The sequence below is a fragment of the Pleurodeles waltl genome, chromosome 4_2 (assembly GCF_031143425.1).
Source record: "Pleurodeles waltl isolate 20211129_DDA chromosome 4_2, aPleWal1.hap1.20221129, whole genome shotgun sequence".
NCBI lineage: Eukaryota > Metazoa > Chordata > Amphibia > Caudata > Salamandridae > Pleurodeles > Pleurodeles waltl.
Window position 1 is genome coordinate 728592832 of NC_090443.1, and position 23593 is coordinate 728616424.

Genomic DNA, 23593 nt, shown 5'->3' on the forward strand with positions numbered 1-23593 from the left:
CTGAATGTAATTTTAAGGAATCGCTAAAATAGCAATTCATTAAAATTGCGACCCTGTTTAGAGAGTCACAAATTGGGACTCTCTAAATAAGAAATCGCAAATAAGGAATTCTTATTTGCGATTTCTAAAGACCATGTATGAAGCAATTCCTTAATGCGAATTGGGCATTAAGGAATCTCTATTACCACCAAGTTGAACTTGGTGGTATCAATGTGCAAATTTAAAAAATGCAGTTAAAATGCATTTTTAAAATTTACATGTAAAGCACACATGCCCTTTTGGCATGTGTGCACCTTACTTGTTGTTAAAAAATGTTTTGGGGTGCAGCAGAGGGGGCCTTAGGCCCCCAGCACGCTGGACTTTGCATTTCTCAAAATCGAGAATTCCAGTTAGGAATTCGCAATTTGGGACATGCAAAATATTCACAAATATGGGCCGACAGGCCCATAGATGCGAATGGAGGCTGTATCACAATTTGCGATTCAGTAATAGTATTTGCGATTTTTAAGAAATCGCTATTACCGAATCGCAAATATGATACATTGCATTTTGCGAATCAGAAATAACGTTTTCTTAAAAATCGCTATTTCCGAATCGCAAAAGGCCTTTTTCATGCATCTGGCCCTTTGTTCAGTGGACGTAACTGGGGCCTTGTTGCCAGCCTGTGCTCCATCGCAGTCGGCGTGAACTTGTGACTTTGTCCCAATCTGGTGCAACCAGATACCCTCAAAAGCCCTTTTTGGCACTACTTTTACTTAAAACTTTAAAATTCAGTTTCTTGGGTTCTACTATTTGGATTTTTTGTCATTTTATCCTTGTTGTATTTATTACAATCTACTCTATTTTTCTAACTCTCTTGTTTTGTGTATTTTCACTGTATTACTATTTGAATTGTTACACAAATACTTTAAACATTGCCTCTAGGCTAAGCCTGACTGCTCTGTGCCAAACTACCAGGCGGTTGAGCACAGATTATTTGGGGCTTTGTTTTTGTCTTATCCTGACAAGGACTGTGGTTGTTGCGTGACCAAGGTTCACATCCCAGTCAAACAGCAGCCCAAATTCTTACAATGGATGTCTCCTGCTTCATCCTGATCAGAATCCATGCCAAAGTGGTAGCTTTTGCTGCTCCTCCAGGATGTCTTGAGCCTGTCTTCCTGACCTCTGAACTGGCTCCAAAGGCTATGAACCTGAAAGGACCGGTCCTTATGTCAATATCAATGCCAATGGCATCTTCACCACAACAGGACTGATGTTGATGATACCAAGGGTGGCACGGATCTGGCCAGAGTTAGGGTCAGTGCAGCCTAAGTGAGCAATGGAGCCAACAGTGCAACTGATTGGGCCATGAATGGTGCAAAAAGGTCTATTGGAAGATCCAATGGCAGAAGTCCACAGGGCCACCCAAAAGGACCCATGGGGCTCAAAGAAACTCCAGAGGGGACTACAGCCCCCTGAATACCAAACATGGTATTCAGGTACATCGCCAGTTCAGAATTTGGTGCTGGAAAGTCCGGATAGGGTTGAGCTCTGGTTGCTGGCGGTGTCAGTTGAACCAGTTACTGCACTGTGTCAGGCAGTACTAGCCCTGAAGGTACCTGAATTTCGACTAGCTTTGGCTCTGAAGAGATGGTTGAGTGGAGAAGAGAATCCCCTCACAGACTTTCTTCTATTTTTGGTTCCAGGACTGTGTCTCCTCTTCTTCTTGTGTTTGTGATGAGAAGATCTCGAAGTAAATAACCTTGGTGTCCTTGACCCAGATCTGGATCGAGGTTGTGACTTTTGACTGCCTATTCATTCATACTTGGTCTGAGACATAAAGTTTGGCTTACCTCTCCTTAAAGGCTTTAGGGTGCACACTTTGTCATGACCCATAGGCCTGTTAGTCATGACCCAAACTTAGACACCAGAGGCAAACATCATGGGGTTGGTAACCAACATTTGACCCCCAACAGTCTTTCCACAGTTTGAATATTGACCGTTTTAGGGGGTGGATGATGCTGTTAGACATCTTGAGTGAACAATTAGCGGAAGAGCTCTGGACCACATCAAAGGCTGTGGGCGTGTCAAAGGCAGTGAGAGTACATCACATGACATCCCCTCTAGTGTCGATATGAAGCCAGCACCAGGTATCGTCAGGAAAGAGCTATGGTTGAAGTGTTTGCTGGACCAGTCAAGCTCCTGTCAGGATATTCAAGAGGTCAGAATCTACAAGTAGAAGTATCCATCAGAATGTGACATTTTTATAATTCTCATCCTCTTAAAAAACATAAAAATAGCACCAAGTCAATTAGTGGAAAAGCTAAAATAAAAAATTCCTCTAATATGCCATTCAAAACTCCCACAATTTACCGTTCTCATTGAGCCAAATAAGAGCTAGTTGAGTGAGATTATTTTTAAACATTTTAGTGCCATTTTCAGGCACACTGAATGGTACACTGGATGGTGGTTCATGGGTATGATCGTTGTAGAAACATATAATTAAGGTACAGGCAAAAAATCTATTTCAGACCCAACAAGGCCATCTCGTGTACCAGTATCACAGAGGCCAACACTAAGAGGTATAAGGACAGTATTGAGACCTCAGTAGTGACAATGTAGACCCAAGCAAAAGGCATATTCTTTCATAACAATGGCCTCCTCCTTCCAACATAAGGGGTCTCTTATACACATCAATAAAGTGCATAGGTAGCACTGCAGCTTAAACACTGCTTATATATAGCCCAGAAAAATTGATTGATGTAAATATGACTACCACCTGTTACATAGGACACAACTAAAGAGTGTATGCTCCCTGAGCAAGCAGACACTTAAATAATTCTGATCCTCATATCCTGAGGTGTCAGCTGAGGAAACCTTTAATAAATACGTATTTATCAAAATATGTTTCAATGAACACCAGAAGTAATACCAACTACAATGAGTCTTAGTGCAACAATCCCAAAGTGTGCTGTAATTGATTGCATTAAGTTTGAAAACAATGAAATACGCAAACTATTTATGAAATAATGTTTTTAAAGATGGGAATTTCGAATATACAGCAACATGGATTAGGGGCATGTTAATAGTTACTAAATTAGCAGATTTTATATCTGATTTAATTCAAAACATTTCAAAGCCTATCTTGCATGGTATTGCAATTTTCAAATAGTACATTAGTATTTTAACATATCAAACAAAATAGAAGTATTTAGGAATTCCAATTTACGTCTGCTGCATTTGGTATAGTTGCAGAAACAGCCACAAATCGCATTGGTATCGTTTCTTCAGGATTCACTGACATCTTTGAAAGGGATGACTGAATGGTTTTCATACGACTGACAACAACTTCAAGGGTTGCACCCCGGCTTTCATCTTTTACAACATGAACCTATAAAAGGTATGGTATGGTATTACTTTATTGTTTAGATTTAGAAAATCAATTACAATGTACCAATTAAAATCAAGTTTAAGTCAAAAGGACATTATGTACATATAATTAAGGTAATACACAAACCTTTAAGTGTCCAGATCATAACTACTAATACTTAAGCATAAAAATAACAAACTAATAATAACCTAAAATAAGTCAATAAAACGGTAAATTACACTGGTATTCATGGAAATCTCTTCTTAGCTATGTCTTGTATTATTAAATCTCTATTTAAAAGCTGACAAAATTATTGACTAGGTGGAGCATGGTTGCCTACAAAGATGGTTGCCTTCACAGAGAGCTCCACATCACAACTGGGATAAAGATTGATATCTGGCATTTAAATCTGAGCAGAACGGACATCTATAGAGGGAACTGGTCGTGGAATCACTGGGGATTCCACCAACACAACAGAAAATGGAAACCACATGGGGTGATAAAACTGAAAGGTGTACCCTTGAATGCCCTGCCTCCCCATCCACTGAGATTGTATGGCACCACACGGATAGTGTAAGAGTAACCGGATAATGGAGAGACGAGCTGCAGGCCTCTGAGGGGCTAGGAAGGGACAGAACATCTGACTAAAAACCTCTACCAAAGTCCCTAAAAGATGGAAGGCACAGAGAAAGGGTGTGTGTGAAATAGTGTTTATTTTCGCATGTTCACTCCCATTTCTTTGCTGATTGATGGTTTTGAACTCTGCACACTGGGACACTGCCATCCAGTCTCCATGAGGTGCTCTGACCCGTAGAAACATGTTACAACTGGCCAACTCCTAATTGGCTTAAGTAACTTTACAATAAGGTCATAGTATATGGTATAGGAAAATACTCTGATGATACGCAGAGGTTAAACATCAACTGTGGAAAGCAGCACAGATTGTGCCATTCACTAGGCTGACAAAAAGCATGGCTTCAGGCCTACCAGTGTAGCCTGCCTCTTTTAAATCTGCAGGCAGAACTTTCAAAATAACTATTTTTGACAGGGAAGCAGCATACTTTTAAATAATAAAAAAAATACCCATAAGTTATTGTAGCCCACAAGATAGAGAGTGTAGCATTTAAAAGTGGTACATACATGGATTTTGTACTACAAAAGATATTTTTAACATGAAGGCCTGAAGACAGAACTACAGTTCATATTAAAATAAGAACTCTGACAAATCTGGTACATATTTAGGAAAGTGACTTTTAAAAAGTCAGACTTTGACTGAACCTCTAGAAGTCTAATTGGCATTAGCCTGCCAGCAACTGCCTGTCAGTGCTTCCCCTCAATGTGGTTTGAAAACTGCTCCAAGAGCAGAAACAATGGTGTAGCCTTTTTGGCTGAAAAACCTGGGTGTGAGATGTGTGACACCTCTCAGCTGGGGAGGGTTCAGGAATACCATTAACTTGAATATGTCCAGGGTGAGGCCTGCCCAGTCATACTTAAATGCAAAAAGAAGACATGGGGGAGGGAAACCTTTTGTTTCCTGTGGTGTCTGTAACTGTTTGGCACTAGCCCAGTAAGAAGGATAGAGGCTGGTCCCAGAATGAGACTGTTGTAGATGAGGGAGAAAGGACTGCTCATCTTCCTAAACATACCCTTTGCTGTCTCCAAGTGCAGAAACACTGTGCCATCTTGGATTTTACTTAGAGTTGGTGTACTTTGCAGTAAGAATGAGCTGCAAAAGTAGAAACAGTTGCCTGTGGGAACATTTTCCTCATTGGTTAGGGAATGTGTTGGAGTCATCTCTGCCCACTGTTTAGTGAATCCTACAAAGTGGCACCTCACCAACAGCTCAACAGAACACTCTCTGGACTGGTGGATGAACAGGAGACTGGACTTGCTGTCTGAGACCTGTTTGGAGACCTAAATGGATGGACCTCCTTCTTTCTGAACTAAGATGTGGACACCAATGGTCAGTTGGTTGCCTTCCTCTGTAGCTACACCTTCCTCTTTAGCTACAGGAATAGAGCAAATTCCAGGAGGCCTTTTTCATTTTTTCATGAAGTATTCAGCCTACTAGTAGCAATTGGACCTGAGCTGTTCCCTGCTGGAAGCCTTTGCTGGAGTGAGTGCTGTTCCTAAGTCCCTGGAAGCCTTACAAGTGAAAATCTGAAAAGTTGGGTCTTAAAATATTTTTTGCCTGCCAAGTCCTCCAGAACTTCAGAGGGACCTCGTGGCAACATTGGCTTTAAAGAGGACTTTGCTGAGTATAGTTCCAGGCTTACCCAGAAAAACAAAGAAGAGTGGTAGGAGCAGATCGGTAGGTTCCTCTAAGGAACCCCTAGTGGGGATGGAATCATACAACGACTACTGGCACACAGTATTGGGGTATTACTCTGACATGTTTGATACCCAACATGCCCAGGTTCGAAGTTACCATTATGTAGCTAGACACAGTTACATAATGGTAAAATGTGTCCAGTACAAGGGTAAAATTGCTTCCCGCACTTACGAAGTCCAGTACAATGGAGCTGGAGTTCATAGGGGCACCTCTGCTCATGCAGGTGTGCCCTCACACACAGGGACCTGCCACCTGCCCTCTGGGCTAGGAGGGCCTACCATAGGGGTGACTTACAGTGACCTGGTGCAGTGACCTGTGATGAAAGGGTGCATGCACCTTTTCACGCATGCAGCAATGGCAGGCCTGCAGACATATTTTGTGTGGGCTCCCATAGGTGGCACAATACATGCTTCAGCCTATGGGGAACCCCTGGCACTCCAATGCCCTAGGTACCTAACTACCATATACTAGGGACTTATAAGGGGGCACCAGTATGCCAGTTGTGGGGTGTGTAAAGTCCCAGGAAACCAAATGTAGAGGGAGACAGCACAATCACTGGGGTCCTGGTTAGCAGGATCCCAGTGAAAACAGTATAAGCATACTGATAGTAGGCAAAAAGATGGGGTAACCGTGCCAAATTGTGGGACTAACAGATGTTGGCACATCCAACCCACCCACTACATATAAAAGTAGGTGTAAAAATGTTTATGCTACAATTACATATATAAATGACCAGCATTTTGTAAACCATTCCTTATAAATGCCTACTTTTATCTTACTGGTGCATTGTGAAAGATGTAGTTCATACCCTTTAGTGGACTTCTAACACCCAACCCAGATTTACATTTGAAACAAATATACTTTAAAACATATCTTTATAGTAAGAAATTATTTTTTAATATAAAGTAAATGACTAAAAAAAAATTGCTTTAAAATTCACCAAAGCAATATACATATGTATGCATGGCAGACATTCCAACACAGAGAGGTGAAGAGTCCCGGGAAGGCACAAGAGTGTTAAGGGCAACAAACTGGTACCTCATCTAAAGCTTAACAACGTAACAAGTTACATTAATTTCGACTTGAGCTGTAATTCGAGTTTAATATAACAAGTTGTTTGATACCGAGAAGTGCTCAATTTGGTCGCAGAGTAAGCACAGCTGTACAGTCAGCGTGTAACCCTGTACTTGCCAATTGGGTGGCCAAGTCTTTCCATAGTAAAACTGGAATCTCTGAAGTTTTATTGTCCGGTCATGTAAAATACATGTCCTGCTTGTTCCATATGTTGCACCTTGCCTTTAGGGCTTGGTAGGCCTCCCAAAGGGGTGTCTTACACACATGTACAGGAAAGACGGTGGATTTGCCATTGCTTTCGAAGGCAAAGTCGGACCAGCAGTGCAGGATGGCTCTGACAGTCTGCAGTGGTGGAATGAGGGACTTGTTTTACATGATGGACCTCTAGGGTGGCACAATCAGTACTGCAAGCCCTGGGTACCTCTCTAACTTACATACATGCCCTGGGTACCAGAGTACCCTTTACTAGGGACTTTCAGTTAAGTTAGCCATTTCCAATTGGGTGTAGCCAGTTCCACAAACACATTTATGGTCAGGGCACTGAGGTTTGATTATCAGGCCTCAGTGGACTCTCAGAGTTGAAAAACCAGCTGCATCAGTTGAAATATTTGGGGTAGCTATAAAACAAGAGCCATTTCTTTAAATGGCCCTCCCCCCAGACAAAAAAGTAATGAGCAAATAAACTTTTCCAGGTGAGTCTAAGGGGAAGAACCAGGAAAGGCCATCTGAATTGGCATGATCAGTCCCATTGAGATCCATCCCCTGTAGGGAAATGGACCACCATAGCAATTTAGGATTCTCTACCCCCATCTGCATTAGCCATTAGAGGGGTATGTGGGTGGTTTGAACTTTGAAGTAAATCCCACACTGGTAGGGTCTTAGCATCTTCAGGGACCAAACCACAACTAAGGCTTTCCTCTCAATGGCACTCTAATGCTGCAACCTAGAAAGGAGTCGCCTGCTGATGAAGGCAACTGGCTGTTTCTGGCCCAAATCATTCACTTGTGAAAACACTGCACCCATCCCATGTATAGCGGCATCTGTCTGGATAATAAGCTCAGTCCAGAAACCTTTTCTGGGTTGTTTCTTGGAGGTCAAGTTGGTTAGTGGTGCTACTTTGGTACCATAACCCTTCAAAAACCTCCTGTAATACCCAGCCAGAAATAAGAAGGCTCTTACCTGTGTCTGAGACTTAGGAGGCTCCAGGGTGGTCTGGATCTTGGACTCTAGAGGTTGTATAAGGCCTTCACTAACTTGGTGGCCCAGGTACACAACAGAGACCTGTCCTGTCTAACATTTACTGCCTTGAAAGTCAAGTCTGCCTGCTCTAAGGTAGTACTTCCTTGAGTTGGACCAGGTGATCTCTCTAGGTGTAACTATATCATCAAGATAAGCTGCACTGACACTCTCCAATCCTAGCAGTCGATTCACTCAATTCACCAACCTCTGAAAGGTGTAAGGGGCATTTGTCAACCCAAAGGTCATCACTTTGAACTGAAAGTGGCCTTCAGGTGTGGAGAAAGCAGACCTCTCCTTAGCTTCTGGAGTGAAATCAATCTTCCAAACTGCTGGTGTCAGGTCAAAGATGCTCAAATTCTTAGCTGTCACTGAGCTCATGAGCTCTTGGTGTAGGATGAGCATCAGTGAACAATTGGCTTACTTTCTGTAACAAATTATCTGGTAGAGACATATTCTGGTTGCAGATTCCTTACCTCAGAATTTCCCCAGGCGTCAGATTGGATGCAGAGATTTTTCTTCGAGCAGTATTCTTGCGTGCCGTCAGGTGGCGTCAGTCGACTCAGTGTCCTTTGTTGGCATCGTGGTCGCCGTGATGACATCACAGTCATATATAGGCGCCACCCTGGCGCGCTGACATCAGTTTCTTTTCACGAGTTTCAACGCTAGAAGCACAGCGCCATGAAGAACACTGACATTGGTGCACCCGAACTAGGGCTCTTTAAGGGAGTCCCTGTCACGAGAAATCAGTTCGCAGAGCAGGAAGGATGGGTGAGTCGGTAAGGGATCTGCAACTAGAATATGTCTATACCAGATAATTTGTTACAGAAAGGAAAGTAATTTGTTCATCTGATAGAGATTTCTTGTTTCAGATTCCTTACCTTAGAATAGATACCCAAACAATGCCATCCATGGAGGTAGGTCTGCGAACTAAGATCATACTAGAAAGTCCTGCAGGACTGAACAGCCAAAATAGCTATCCCTGTGGACCTGACTGTCCAGGCAGTAGTGTTTGGTGAATGTGTGCAGTGATGCCCACATTGCCACCTGACAGATGTCTAGGACTGGAATTCCGCAAGCTAACGCAGTGGTTGCAGGTATTGCTCTGGAGGAGTGAGCAAGCAAACCCTGAAGGGGTTGCTTCTTACCCAAAGTGTACCACATTTTGATGCAGAGACCAATCCATCAAGAGATGGTTCTGTTCTGCACTGCCCATCCTTTCTTCACACCCATATAACCTACAAAGAGTTGATCATCCAAGCGGAAGTCTTTGGTACAAATGAGGTAGAACGACAAAGCAATTTTTGAATCCAGACAGTGGAGTCTCTCCTCCTCACGAGAAGGATTTGGGGGCAGGTAAAAAGAAGGCAAGGTGATGGATTGGCCTATATGAAAGGACGTAACCACTTTAGGGAGGAAAGAGGCCCTAGTACAAAGGAAATGGCTGGTGGCTTCGAAGAAAGAACTTGTAGGTCACTTACTCTCCACGCAGAGATGATGGCCATGAGGAAGGCTGTATTTTAAGGTGAGAAGCGGAAGAGGACAATTAGGAAGAGGCTCAAAAAAGCACACATGAAGAAAGTGAGTACCAGGTTCAAATCCTACTGGGGCATTATGAACGGGGTAAGACCTTCAATGAATTGCACTGCAATGCGAGATTTAAACAAGGAGGGTTGATCAGGAAGTCTGAGGAAAGCTGAGAATGCAGACATATAACCCTTAAGGGTGCCCAAAGCAAAGCCCTGCTGCGAAAGAGAAAGAATAAAAAGAGGACCTTAGACAGAGATGCAGAAAGGGGATCAACAGTTTTGTTGATATATGCCAACAACAGGTGCATACAGTTTTAGCGGAGGGATGCCTGGCTGCCAAGATAGCATCATAGACTTCGTGTGGAAGGTCGAAAGCTGTCAACTGCCGATGCTCGATCTCCATGCATGAAGGCACAAACTGGACAGGTTTGGGTGGAGAACCTTCCCCTGCTGCTGTGACAGAAGATCCTACCACAGAGACAGTCTGAGTAGAGGATCGTTGGTCATCCTGAGAAGCTAGGGATACTACTGGAAATGGCCTCTTGGCAGGGTCACCCCCAAACTTTTTGCCTTCCTTCTCTTCTTTTTCTGGCATCATTTTTGTTGGCTTTAGGACTTTGGACACATTACCACTGCTAACCAGTGCTAAAGCGCATGTGTTCTCTCCTTAAAAACATGGTAACATTGGCTCATACCCAGTTGGCATATTTAATTTACTTGTAAGTCCCTAGTAAAATGTACTACATGTGCCTAGAGCCTGTCAATTAAATGCTATTAGTGGGCCTGCAGCACTGATTGTGCCACCCACATAAGTATCACCTTAACCATGTCTCAGACCTGCCATTGCAAGGCCTGTGTGAGCAGTTTCACTGTCACTTCGACTTGAGATTTACAAGTACTTGCCAAGCATTATTCTATATATAAGTTACCCCCAAGCCTTTTTCTACATGTAAGTTACCCCCAAAGTAGGCCCTAGGTAACCCATAGGGCAGAGTGCTATGTAGGTGAAAGGCAGGACATGTATGTTTTATATGTGATGGTAGTGTAAAACTCCTACATTAATTTTCCACTACTGTGAGGCCTGCTCCTTTCATAGGATAGCATTAGGACTACCCTCATGTACTGTTTGAGTGGTAGTTTGTGATCAGAAAGGGGTAACCAGGTCATATTTAGTACGGCCAGAATGGTAAAGAAGATCCTGCTTAGAGGTGAGGTTGGATTTCATAGTAGTATTTTAGAAATGCCACTTTTAGAAAGTGAGCATTTCTCTGCACTTAAACTCCAACTGTGCCTTATAGCCTTTGTCCAATCAACATCTGGGCTGGGCTTGTTGATAGCTTCCTTGTGCATTTCACCCAGACAACTACAAACATAGGATACTCAGTCACACCTGCATTCATCTGCATACTGAATGGGTCTTCCTGGGCTGCAAGGGGGAGGGCCTGACACCTACATTTCCAACCCACTATTGGGACCCTGGCAGACAGACCTGTACTGAAAGGGGAACTTGTGCACTTCAAAACCACTCTTTGAAGTCTCCCCCACTTCAAAGGCATTTTTGAGTATATAAACTGGGTCTCTGACCCCACCAACTCAGACACTTCTGGACCTGAACCTGCAACCTGTCAAGAGGAACTGCCTGGCTGTGCAAAGGACTTATCAGGACTGATTTGCTAAGAGGGACTGCTGCCCTGCTGTTGCCCTGCTGCCTTGATGCCCTCTGTCTTTGCTGAGAAGTAATCTCCAAGGGCTTGGATTGAGCTTTCCTCCTGTTTTCTGAAGTCTCAGGGACAAAAAGACTTCATCTCTTCAGGAAACTCCTTGTGCGCCGAAAATCATTGCACAGCCTGCTGGAAATGACGCACAGCCATTTTGCAACCGAGAAATCGCCACACAGCCAAGCCGGAACAACGCAGCCGGACTTCCTGAGTGAAGATTCAATGCAGTGCCTGCCTTGCAACTGGAAATTCAATGCACAGCCCTACTGGATCGACGTACAGCCGAACTGGAACGACACAGCTGATTCCCCTGAGTGAAAAATCGATGCAGCACCTGCTAAGCGACAGAAAATTCGGCGCATCACCACAACTGATCAGCGCAACACCTGTGACTTTTTCCAGCACGCCCAGGATTTCCGCGCATCGTCCCTGGGCATCAAAAAGATCCCTGCATCGCAGTGAGGAACCAATACTGCGCACCGAAAAACGAAGCAAAGCCCCTGGCAGCGTGGAAAAAAACAGCGTATCGTCTGTGCCGCGCCGGAAGAATCCATACATGTCCTCCTCTGCATCTCCGTGCGTGTTATTTTTTACACAAACCAGGTACTTTGTGTAAACAAAAGACATCTGTTGATTTCTAAGATTTAAGACTCTTTTTAAACCTGCCAAAGTGATATTTCAACTAGTGCTTATTGAATCTTTATCGTTTTGACCTTCCATTAACCAGATAAATATCCTATATTTTTCTAAACCTGTGTGGTGTATTTTTGTGGTGTTTTCACTATGTTAATGTATGAATTATTGCACCAATACTTTACACATTGCCTTCTAAGTTAAGCCTGACTGATCAGTGGCAAGCTCCCAGAAGGTGCACACAGGATAATTTGGATTGTGTGTGACTTACCCTGATGAGGATTATGGTCCCTAATTGGACAAAGGTGTATAGCTCTGCCAACTAGAGACCACATTTCTAACAGATATTGTACTCTCCGTGCCCAGAGTCACAAGAATTACTTGGGCCAGGTCGCTCTTGATCTTCTTCAGAATTCTGGGTGGCAGTGGTATTGGCAGATACACGTACAGGAGTCCTGAGTTCCACTCGAGGCAAAAAGCGCAGCCAGGCAAATGCTCTCTTGGAAACTCCAATGTGCAAAACAGCTGACATTGCGTGTTCTCTGTGGAGGTGAACAGATCTAACCAAGGCTCTCTTCACTGCTGAAAGGGACCTTGCTCCAGCTCAAGATGGAGACGCAATTCGTGATCAACCATACCTTGATGGCTGAGTTTGTCTGATCTGGCATTCAGAGAGCCTGCCAAATGTTGAGCCATTGAGGATATATCCTGACATTCCAACCATGTCCAGAGACACAGGGCCTCCTGACAAAAGGTCCATGACCCCACCCCACCCTGCTTGTTGCAGTACCACATGGCAGTGGTGTTGTCCGTAACCACCGGCACCGCTTTCCCTTGGTGAGAGGGAAGGAATGCTTTCAGTGCAAGCACTGAGCTCCAGAAGGTTGGTGTGGAGCCTGGACCCTGCCGGAGACCAGATGCCTCTGATCTCCACCTCTCCCATGTGGCCGCCCCATCCTAGGAGTGACGCATCTGTCATCACTGTCTGATCTGGTTGGGGAAAGGAGAGGGATCTGCCTCTGAACCAATCTCCGTTTGTTAACCACCACTTCAGATCTTTCGCAGTTCCCTCTGAAATCTAGACCATGACTGAGAGATTTCTCTGATGCTGTGCCCACTAGAACTTCAAGTCCAACTACAGAACCCACATATGCCATCTGGCATGTGTGACCAGCAGGGTGCAGGAGGCCATAAGGCCCAGCAGCCTCACAGTCATTCTCACCGAAACCCAAGATAGAGGCTGAAACATCGGTATCATAGCCTGAATATCCTAGAGTCGCTGCTCGGAAGAATAAGCCAAAAACTGCACTGTGTCCAGAACAGTTCAGATGAAAGGGAGCATCTGAGAGGGAGTCAGGTGTGACTTCGACACATTTATAGTGAACCTCAGTGAATGCAGGAGGTCCACTGTAGTCTGGAGGTGAGAGACATCCTGGGGCAAGCCTGCCTTCAGCAGTCAGTCATCGGGGTAGGGGAAGACTGAAACTCCTAGCCAGCAAAGATGAGCTGGAACCACCGCCATCACTTTTGTGAACACTTGAAGGGCACTGGTAAGGCCAAAGGGAAGCACGGTGAACTGAAAATGTTTGCAACCTACCACGAACCGCAGATAACGTCTGAAGGCAGCAGGATGGAAATATGGAAATAGGCATCCTGCAAGTACAACGCTACCATACAGTCTCCAAGGTCCAGTGTAGAAAGGACTTGAGTCAGAGTGATAATTTTGAACGTCTCCTTCCTGAGGAAGAGATCGAGGGTCCAGGGGTCTAGGGGATGAAGGCCCTTGTCCTTTTTGGGCATCAGAAAGTAGTGGGAATACCAACAGTGTCCTACGTTTGACACAGGGGCCTTCTCTATGGCTCCCTTGGCCAAGGCAGGCATAAATCCTCACAGAGAAGTGCCAAGTGATACTCCATCATACAATCGTAGGCTGATGGCATGGCAGGAGGAGTAGTCTTGAAGGGGAGAGAGTAGCCCCTTAGGAAGATTTGCAAAACTCACCTTTCCATCGTGATAGATTCCCAGTTGGGCAGGGTATGGTAAATCCTGCCACCAACTGGCCTGGGATGGAGTGATAGACTAGGAAGGTTTGGCGGCTGAAGTGGGAGAGGTGGTGGATTGGGCTGACTGCTGGCACCCTGATCCACGGTGACATTGGATCCCGCGTCCATGGCCACACAGAGGCTGGGCAGCATGCACTGCACGGTGTCTGGAGGGAAATGGATGGGGTTGGGTACCGCTTCTGTAGTCACAAAAGGGGTGAAAAACGGACTGAGGGGGAAGAGGAGCAGCTGCGAGGCCAAGGCACCAAGTCATAACCTTGGACGCCTTAAACTGCTTGAGCGCTGAGTCCACTTTGTCTCTGAAGAGACAGGTGTCATCAAAGGGCTTGTCCATAGGTGATTGCTGGACATCCCCCAAAAAGCCAGATGTCCTCAATGAAGTGTGGCACCGAAGGCCCACTGTCGACACAACCGATCTGCCCAGTGAGTCGGTGGTGTCCAGTCCACAACAAATAGTGAACTTGACTGCATCTCCCCACCAGCCAAAGTTTGGGATAGAATGACCCAGGTCTCCTCCGGGACCTGTGGCAGTACCTGCGTGACCGTGTCCCATAAAGTATGGGTGTAGCGCCGAAAAGGCATGTGGCGTTCACAGACCACAATGCCGGACTGGAGGAAGAGAGCATTTTCTTCCCAAGTTGGTCCAGTCTTTTTGATTCCCTGTCCGGGGGTGCAGAAGGAAATGCGCCCAAAGAGGAAGAAGTCTGAATGACTAATCTCTCAGATGCAGGGTTTTGGGTCAGGAATTTAGGGTTGTTAGGTGCAGGCCTATGCCGGCAGGTGATGGTCCTATTGACAGGGGCCCCTGTGCTGGGGTTAGACCAGTTCCCCAGCAGGGCATCAGTGAGGGCCTCATTGGAGGGCAATAGGGGTTCTTATGTGGAAGCCCCGGGCTGAAACACCTCAGTCAGGAGGTTAGTCCTGACTGTCACTGAAGGGAGTTTGAGGCCCAGAACCTCAGCCACCCTTTTCGTCACCATTGATTCTGAGGCTCCCTCCTCTGTAGCCACGGTAGGGGTAGAAAGCATGCCAGAGTCAGGGGAAGTGTCCAACCCACAAGCTTCACCCAATTCCTGTGTCCAGTCCATGGAAGAGCCTTCAAGATAGAATTCTAGAGGATCGACTGACCCCTCCATACTCTCACCGTACCCATACCCATAGGTATAAGGGTCAGGATCCAACCTGTGGAGCGATGTCCCCATCGAAGTCTGAATCGGTGTTGAGCGACATTGTTCCACCTCCGGGTCAGAGTCAGAAATGAGTATGGGATCGACAACGATTATGGGCCCAACCGAAGCCGTACACGTCGACTTCTACATTGGCGCCAGGGAAGGTTACAATGGCACAACCAGTGTTGGGTAAGATCCGGATCCTGGGGTGCCCTCCAGAACCGAGGCCGATGCCGCTGGTGTGAAACTCGATGGCGCACCGGCCGACCCTTCTGGCCCAAGGGTATCACAGGAGGGTTGTTCTGCCCAAATATGAGGCGCATGGCCTCCTAAAACTCCCTGAGTTTGGCAGGTGTGGCTCCGGCTCCCGGAAACTCTGAGAGGCATGGAGCCGACCCAGAAACAGGCTCCAAGGGCAGAGGCCTAGAAGGGTGATGGTCCTCCTGCGTCACATGAGCCGAACGATGGGGTGAAGTCGTGAAACACATGTTCTTTTTTAACTTCTTCTTCTTGTGACCTGAATGTCTTGAGGACTTAGAGTGGGATTAGGACGAGTGGTGATGGGGCCATGAATGGTTTTGTGACCTTCATCTTGAGCGAAAGCAGGAGCAATGTGGAGCCAACTGCCAGACCGCTTTGAGCTTTAGAGACTGCTCCCTCAAAGCCTTCGGGTCCATGGCCCAGCAGTCGGAGCATAACTCTGGGTTGTGGTCGCGCTCCAGACACCCCAAGCACATGAGGTGCGGATCAGTCACCAACACTGCTCCCTCCATAGTACTATCTTGGGCATTGGAAGATAGGAGGTCTGGGAGAGGGCCACTCTCTTCTTCCTCGCCTCCATCTGTTGCCATCAACATGCTGATGTCTGCCATTTCATGGTGTTTCTTGAGCCTGTGCACATGGATCACCCTTTGAGGGTTCCTGGGGGTACCCAAGTGCACCAGTAAGTGACTTTGCCTTTCCTTTCTAAGATGGGGTAAGGCTAATTCCATTTGTCCTATAAGGCCCTGGGTGCCTCAGGCTCTAAGACCCACACTAACTTTCTTAGCTGCTATTCTACCATGGAGGACGTTTGGTCATACAATTGCTCGACAGCCTCTGACTTGCCACCAAGTTTTTGTGTGGCTTTTTCATGTACTCAGCAATTCTGGAGTGTAAGCCAAGCACATATTGCACTATGTACTCCTTAGGTTCTTTCAGGAGTCTCTCCAACCCTTCCTTAACCAAACTGACTGGACCTGTCACAGACAGGGTGTCCAATGAGCAGTTCAAAAGGGCCAAAGCCAATTCCTTTTTAGGGGCCTCCCTGTATGCAAACAGGAGGCATGTCAGGGGGATATCCCACCTCTTCCTGAGCTTTTCAGGCCAACTCAGGATTACGTATTTTATGGTTTTGTTGAATCTCTCAACTAAACCACTGCAGTGGGGATGATATAGGGTGGAGAAGTTTTATGTCACCCCACATTGCTTTCAGATAGGCTGACATTAAATTTGTGCCCCTATCTGAAATGACCTCCTTATGGAACCCAACCCTGGTGAAGATTTCAAGGAGTACTCTATTCACCCCAGGGGCAGTGACTGTCTTAAGTGGAATAGCCTCAGAATATCTAGTGGCATGGTCCACTACCACTAAAATGAACCTGTTCCCTGAAGCTGTGAGTGGGTCTACAGGACCAATAATATCTATCCCCATCATCTCACAGGTGGTCCCCACCACTGGTAGTAGCATCAAGAGAGCCTTTGGCTTACTTCCTGTCTTGCCACTGGCTTGGCAGGTCCCACAGGAGTGACAAATGTCCTTGACTTTCTCAGACACCTAGGGCCAGTAAAAAAGGTTGACCAGACTCTCCCACATCTTGGTCTGCCCCAGGTGCTGAGCCATGGGTTTATCGTGGGCCGGGTTAAGGAGGAACTCCCTGTACTGTTGAGGGACCACCAGTCTCCTGGATGCCCCAGGATATGGGGTCACTTGGCTTGGACTTTAAAAGACTGGGTTGCCGGCCGGCCGTCCTGCCCCTCCAGGCTCCAGGGTCCCTTCATTCTCTTTCAGGGCTTTCTGTGCTCACACCAATGGCTGCATGGGACCTCCTCTCCACTTCTGCCTAAGCAGAGGTTTCTAAGTCATTGCCCAGCAAACACCCTTCTGGACTAGCAGGAAGCATGGCTACCTTGTTTGGGTCAGTAACTACTCCTCACTCAAAGTCAACCACAGCCATAGGATGTGGCTTTTTGATGTTGTCAGCATTGACTAACTCGTGCACTTTTTCAGTTAGGATCTGGTCTAAGGAAACCAGTTTAGTCATGACCATGGTTATACTGGCATCTGTATCCTTCAGAGCCTTCACCTCGGTCCCATTGATTTTTGGCCACTGCCTATACTTCTGCATACTAGTTGCTCAGTGGACCAAAGACTCAATGTCAACGCCACCCAGGAGCAGTAAGGTGGCCTGTGTGTACCGTGTTGGGATCTTTAGTGGTATTAGACCGCACAGCCTTAGGGTGATCTTCCCTCTACTTTTTGCCTACTTCCTCCACTTTTGTGACCTAATTTTTGCTGGCTTTAGGACTGCTAACAATGGTACATTTCCTGTGCTCTCTCCCCATAACATGGTAACATGGGCTTATTCCCTAACTTGCATATTTAATGTACTTATAAGTCCCTAGTAAAGTGCACTACATGTACCAAGGTCTGCAAATTAAATACTACTTGTGGGTCTCCATCACCAATTGTGCCACCCAATTAACATGTCTCAGGTCTGCCAATGCAGAAAATGTGTGTGCAACTTTACACTGCCATGTCAGCCTGGCCAAATAACCCTTTTGCCATGACCAAACGTTCTCTTTTTGTACATATGTCACCCCTAAAGCAGGCCCTGGACAACCCAGAGGGCAGGATGCATTGTATTTCAAAGGCAGGACATGTACTTTTTTAGTTGTACATGTCCTGGTAGTGAAAAACTTATAAAGACATTTTCACTGCAGCAGGGGTTATCTATCCATAGAATAATGTTGGAATTATCTTTTTACATCTACGAAGACACTAAAGGTGCACCACCAGCAATACCGGCGGGGCTTGGTGCAGAGGTCAATAATAAAAATGACCGAGGTACTGTGCTGGGTAATGCCTGTATAGGCTCTGAGATGTCAATTCTGACGTAGACAATGCTGATGCAAACACAAACAATGCCATTTGCCTGCGCTCAGAGGTACTACTCAAGATTTTACAGATCCAGTCTGATGCCTTCAGAATATTCTAAGGTGAGGAATCTGCAGTTAGAAGTCTCTATTAGAAGCAGTCAGGCTTAATTTAGAGACAATATGTAAAGTATCTTTTTGCAGCACACAAACAGTAGTACACTAAAAATGACACAATTCAAGAAAAATCCCAAACCAATTTAGAAATTAGAGTACATTTAAAAAAATAAACTGACACCAGAACAACAAAATCCAATTAGTAGAACCGGAGATATGCAATTTCAAACCTTTAGGTGAATATAGGTCCTAAAAACACAAAGGGGGTCATTCCGACCCTGGCGGGCGGCGGGCGGAGACCGCCAGAAGACCGCACCGCGGTCAAATGACCGCGGCGGTCATTCTGACTTTCCCGCTGGGCGGGCGGGCGACCGCCAAAAGGCCGCCCGCCCACCCATGGGAAAGCCCCAGCAATGATGAAGCCGGCTCCGAATGGAGCCGGCGGAGTTGCTGGTGTGCGACGGGTGCAGTGGCACCCGTCGCGATTTTCAGTGTCTGCTAGGCAGACACTGAAAATCATTATGGGGGCCCTGCACTGCCCATGCCTGTGGCATGGGCAGTGCAGGGTCCCCCAGGGGCCCCACGACACCCGTTCCCGCCATCCTGTTCCTGGCGGTTTTTATCGCCAGGACCAGGATGGCGGGAAGGGGGTCAGAATCCCCTTGGCGGTGCTGCGAGCAGCACCGCCATGGAGGATTCTTTGGGGCAGGGGTAAACCGGCGGGAAACCGCCGGTTGCCCTTTTCTGACCGCGGCGGTAAGAATTGCCCATGAAGCACCGCCAGCCTGTTGGCGGTGCTTCCGCGGCACTCTGCCCTGGCGGTTTTCAACCACCAGGGTCAGAATGACTGCCAAAGTGCCACTCGTGGTCATCTGGTTGTGCCAGGCTGAGGGAAAGTCACAAGTTCAGGCTGCCCACAATGCAGCGCAGACTGAATACAGGGACCAGGTTAGTACCACTGAAAAAGTTAACTTCTCAAGTCTAGTGCTAAGAAGTCAGTTTGCGTTGGAGGAGGCCACAAGGTGCTGAGAGTAACATGGATTGTCACTGCTGTAGTGCAAATAGCAGGGCAGGCAGCAGATGCTTGATGGGCATCGTGGACAGCTGTTGCTGGAACTGCACGTTGGTGGTTGCCACGGGCTGTCATTGCTGTAGCACAAAGCAGAGATTTCTGCATTGCCGATCGTCTCTTGGGATCATTGTAACACTGCCAAGTGCACCAGTGTTTGCATTGGCGGTTATCAAGGGCAGCAGAGTTCTGGCACAAAAGGCCTTTTCCTGGAAACCCCAAAACTGCAGGATTTCACATATCTGCTTAAGAAGGAGCTCAACTGATAGCAATCAAGGGTCCAGGGCCTAGGAAAGCACCTCTTTGGGATCAGAAAATCACTTCAGCAGAGGTCAGCAAGGCTCAGACAGTTCCAGTTGCAGGCCCAGTACAGCAGGTCAGCAGGAACGTTGAAGGGAGGCCTCTGTAGCTCAGACTGGAGTTCAGCCAACTGACCCTTGGAGTCACCCAGATTATCCTGGGATGAAAAGCACAGGTCCAGACTTATTTCTCAGAAAGCACAAGAGTCCTCAAGAAGCAGAGCAGTTCTCTGGTAGCAGTCCTCTGGGGGGTAAGGTAGTCCTTTTTCTGTAATGTCCACAGGTCCAGGAGAGTACTGAAGAGGTGTTCTGAGGGCCCAATTTTTATACCTTGCGCCAACCTTTGAAGTGAAATGATTCGCTATGCTACCCTCATAGCTGGCTGTGGAAAGTTCTTCCCTTCCCCTGGCAAGGATCCGAGAAGTCTGGGGTGACAAAAGAAGAATGTGGGTGTGCTGGAGGCAATCCCCTTTGAAGTGTAAGTGGGGCAGGGAACAGCTCCATCCCCATCAAACCTGGAACAATGGTCCATCCTGCCAACACCTAGTCCCCTCAACAACAGCCATTCACAGTCAACAGCAGAGCCATTCACAGTCAGGTGACCCAGGACAATGGCAGAAGGCACAAATGGTTAGAACAGGAGAGTTGCAACTTTCTAAAAGTGGTATTTTCAGAACTGTGACTTAAAATCTGACTTAACTCTTAAATTATTTGAGCCTAAACCTGACACTTATTCCTGCTTCCAAACACAAATTAGCACTTGCTAAAGGTACTTAGACAACCCAATGTCATCTAATGGGAAAGATAGGCCTTACAGTATTGTCAAACAACTTTACAAATTGTTCACTACCAGGACATGTAAAACTTAATCTCACATGTCCTACTTTCTAAATACACTGCACTCTGCCCACAGGCCTTTAGAGCCTATCTTAGAGGTGACTTAGCTGTATTAAAAAATAAGGTGTAGACCTGGCAAAAGGTTTGTTTTAACAACACAAAAGGATGATGGACGGAGTGCTGAAACTTTTCAAACACTCACCCCCGTCACAGATCTGGGTTAAATCCATTGTTCTTTTGCTCACCGTGCCACCCCAGTTTGAACCCAGCCATATGCAAATCAGTCTTGACCCTGCTCCCCATGGGAAAAGTCCAGCCCAAATTGTCAGGCCAGGTCCTCCCAGGATCAGAAACAAGCATCCAGGGACTGGTTTCGGGGTATCACCCCTCATCAGCCAGGCTAGCATGAATCCAGTGGCACAGTGAGCAAGGGTCCCACGTCTGGGCATACCCTGGCCAACTTACTGCAACTTTAGCAATACAAAAGTATAATGGACAGGGTGCTGAAACTTTTCAAACACTCACTCCTAGGCAATTTTGACAGACTGAAACAGTAGTTCAAAACTGCACTATAGGCTGGTATGGCAGGCCTGAGACATGTTTTAAAATGCTACTTTGGTGAGTGGCACAATGCATGCTGCATGCCCGCTAGTAGCATTTAATTGACCGGCCCCAGGTGTAGGAAGCTGGCTCTGTATATACTATATCAAAGTAAGGTTTAGTGTGCGCAGAGTCCAATGGATCCCCAGAGGCTTTACAGAGGCTAAAGTAGATAATACTAATGCTCTCTACGGTGGCAGTGTGGTCGAGCAGTCAGGCTTATCAGAAGGTAGTGCTAAGCATTTGTTGTACACACAGAGGCAAGAAATAAGGCACACATTCAATGACTAACTCCAGTCCAATGTTTTAAACATCAAACAATATATATTGCTACTTTATTTCTGAAACCAAAAGGATCTTTGTTGCAGGTAAGTACAGTTTCAAGAGTGTATCACTTTCAAGTATCAAATGCACTTTGTTTTAAATTCACAGATGAAACAGTTTTCAGGTAAGTAATACTTTTCAATATCAAAAGTAGACAGTGCAATTTTCATTGAAGGCAAGGCAGTCCTAGGGGAGAAAAAGTACATACACTGTTTACAGGTAAATACTAGAATTACGGTTCCAGTCTTTGGGTGTTAAGGTGTCCACAGTGCAAAGTTTAGGAAGAAACTAAAGGTGCACCACCAGCAACACCAGCCGGGCTTGTGGTACTGAAAATTCTGGACCCGTGTTATAAACATCGTCGTATCACAACGATTTTGGTATCAGCAGACCTAGAATGATTAGAATAGTATGCACAAGCATTGTATTCATATTCGGGTGACGAAATCACCCGAATATCAGAGTTTCCGTCCTGAACCCTCGTGTTCCATTTAAACGACAGCTATTTTGTGATTGCCCTCACATAGGCCAATGTCTAATGCTGAAAACGAGTCTGAAGGACACGTACACCTTTGCTGACTCCTCTGTGACCTGGGCAAGCTGACTCCACTGCCTGAAGCCAAACCTGTTCGGCCAGTTTCTTTCCCAGTGGCTGAATGAGATTAGTATCAAGGCACAACACATCATAAAACCATTCATCACACACAAACCATGCCTAATCTTACACACACCTGTCCCTGTTTCTTTCTTTATGACTTGCTTTACAAGGAGGAGGTGCCCGTTTATATTGGGGGTCCGTCGATATCTGATGAAAGTACTAAGCCTTGCCGGGTAATTGATTGAGGGCTGGACAAACTGAAATATGGGCTTGTCATCATAAACCTGCTATTTCTTTGTAGTGAAAATATGGGAATGATCAACTGTAAAATAAGGAATTTTTGCCTAAAGCATAATATTTTGTATAAAAGAGAAGGTTAGCTTTGCAAAGGGAGCAGTCCTGAGAATATACACCGTGTTGTACTTCTAGGATACCTGTTATGGGCTGCAGCCAATAAACAAGATCTTTGACTTCACCAAGAAGACTCTGTGTTTCTGTAGTCTGAAACAGGAAGGACTCGAAGTCTTAGGGTGTGTTCCCTGGCACCACTGGGTTGTGAAAGTGTTATAAACATCGTCGTATCACAACGATTTTGGTATCAGCAGACCTAGAATGATTAGAATAGTATGCACAAGCATTGTATTCATATTCGGGTGATGAAATCACCCGAATATCAGAGTTTCCGTCCTGAACCCTCGTGTTCCATTTAAACGACAGCCATTTTGTGATTGCCCTCACATAGGCCAATGTCTAATGCTGAAAACGAGTCTGAAGGACAAGTACACCTTTGCTGACTCCTCTGTGACCTGGGCAAGCTGACTCCACTGCCTGAAGCCAAACCTGTTCGGCCAGTTTCTTTCCCAGTGGCTGAATGAGATTAGTATCAAGGCACAACACATCATAAAACCATTCATCACACACAAACCATGCCTAATCTTACACACACCTGTCCCTGTTTCTTTCTTTATGACTTGCTTTACAAGGAGGAGGTGCCCGTTTATATTGGGGGTCCGTCGATATCTGATGAAAGTACTAAGCCTTGCCGGGTAATTGATTGAGGGCTGGACAAACTGAAATATGGGCTTGTCATCATAAACCTGCTATTTCTTTGTAGTGAAAATATGTGAATGATCAACTGTAAAATAAGGAATGTTTGCCTAAAGCATAATATTTTGTATAAAAGAGAAGGTTAGCTTTGCAAAGGGAGCAGTCTCATGAGAATATACACCGTGTTGTACTTCTAGGATACCTGTTATGGGCTGCAGCCAATAAACAAGATCTTTGACTTCACCAAGAAGACTCTGTGTTTCTGTAGTCTGAAACAGGAAAGACTCGAAGTCTTAGGGTGTGTTCCCTGGCACCACTGGGTTCTGAAAAACCCAGTACTTCAGTTGGCGCCCAACGTGGGGCGATTTCAGCGGTACCAGTCCAAGCCAGAGGTTCGTGAGGAGCTTCGTGTGAAAATTCTGGAGGAAGGCCGCCACTTCATCGACCCCTGTATGTCGACGTGG

General features: G+C 46.0%; 1 protein-coding gene across 1 annotated transcript in view; it reads right to left on the bottom strand.

Annotated features, from left to right (window-relative positions):
• HFM1 (helicase for meiosis 1) overlaps positions 1–23593 on the bottom strand; it is a 2166952-nt gene that overhangs the window by 1791279 nt on the left and 352080 nt on the right. Inside the window, exon 5 of the mRNA XM_069233212.1 lies at positions 3209–3370. Coding sequence (XP_069089313.1) covers positions 3209–3370 — 162 coding nt within the window. The remainder of the gene's footprint in view (positions 1–3208; positions 3371–23593) is intronic.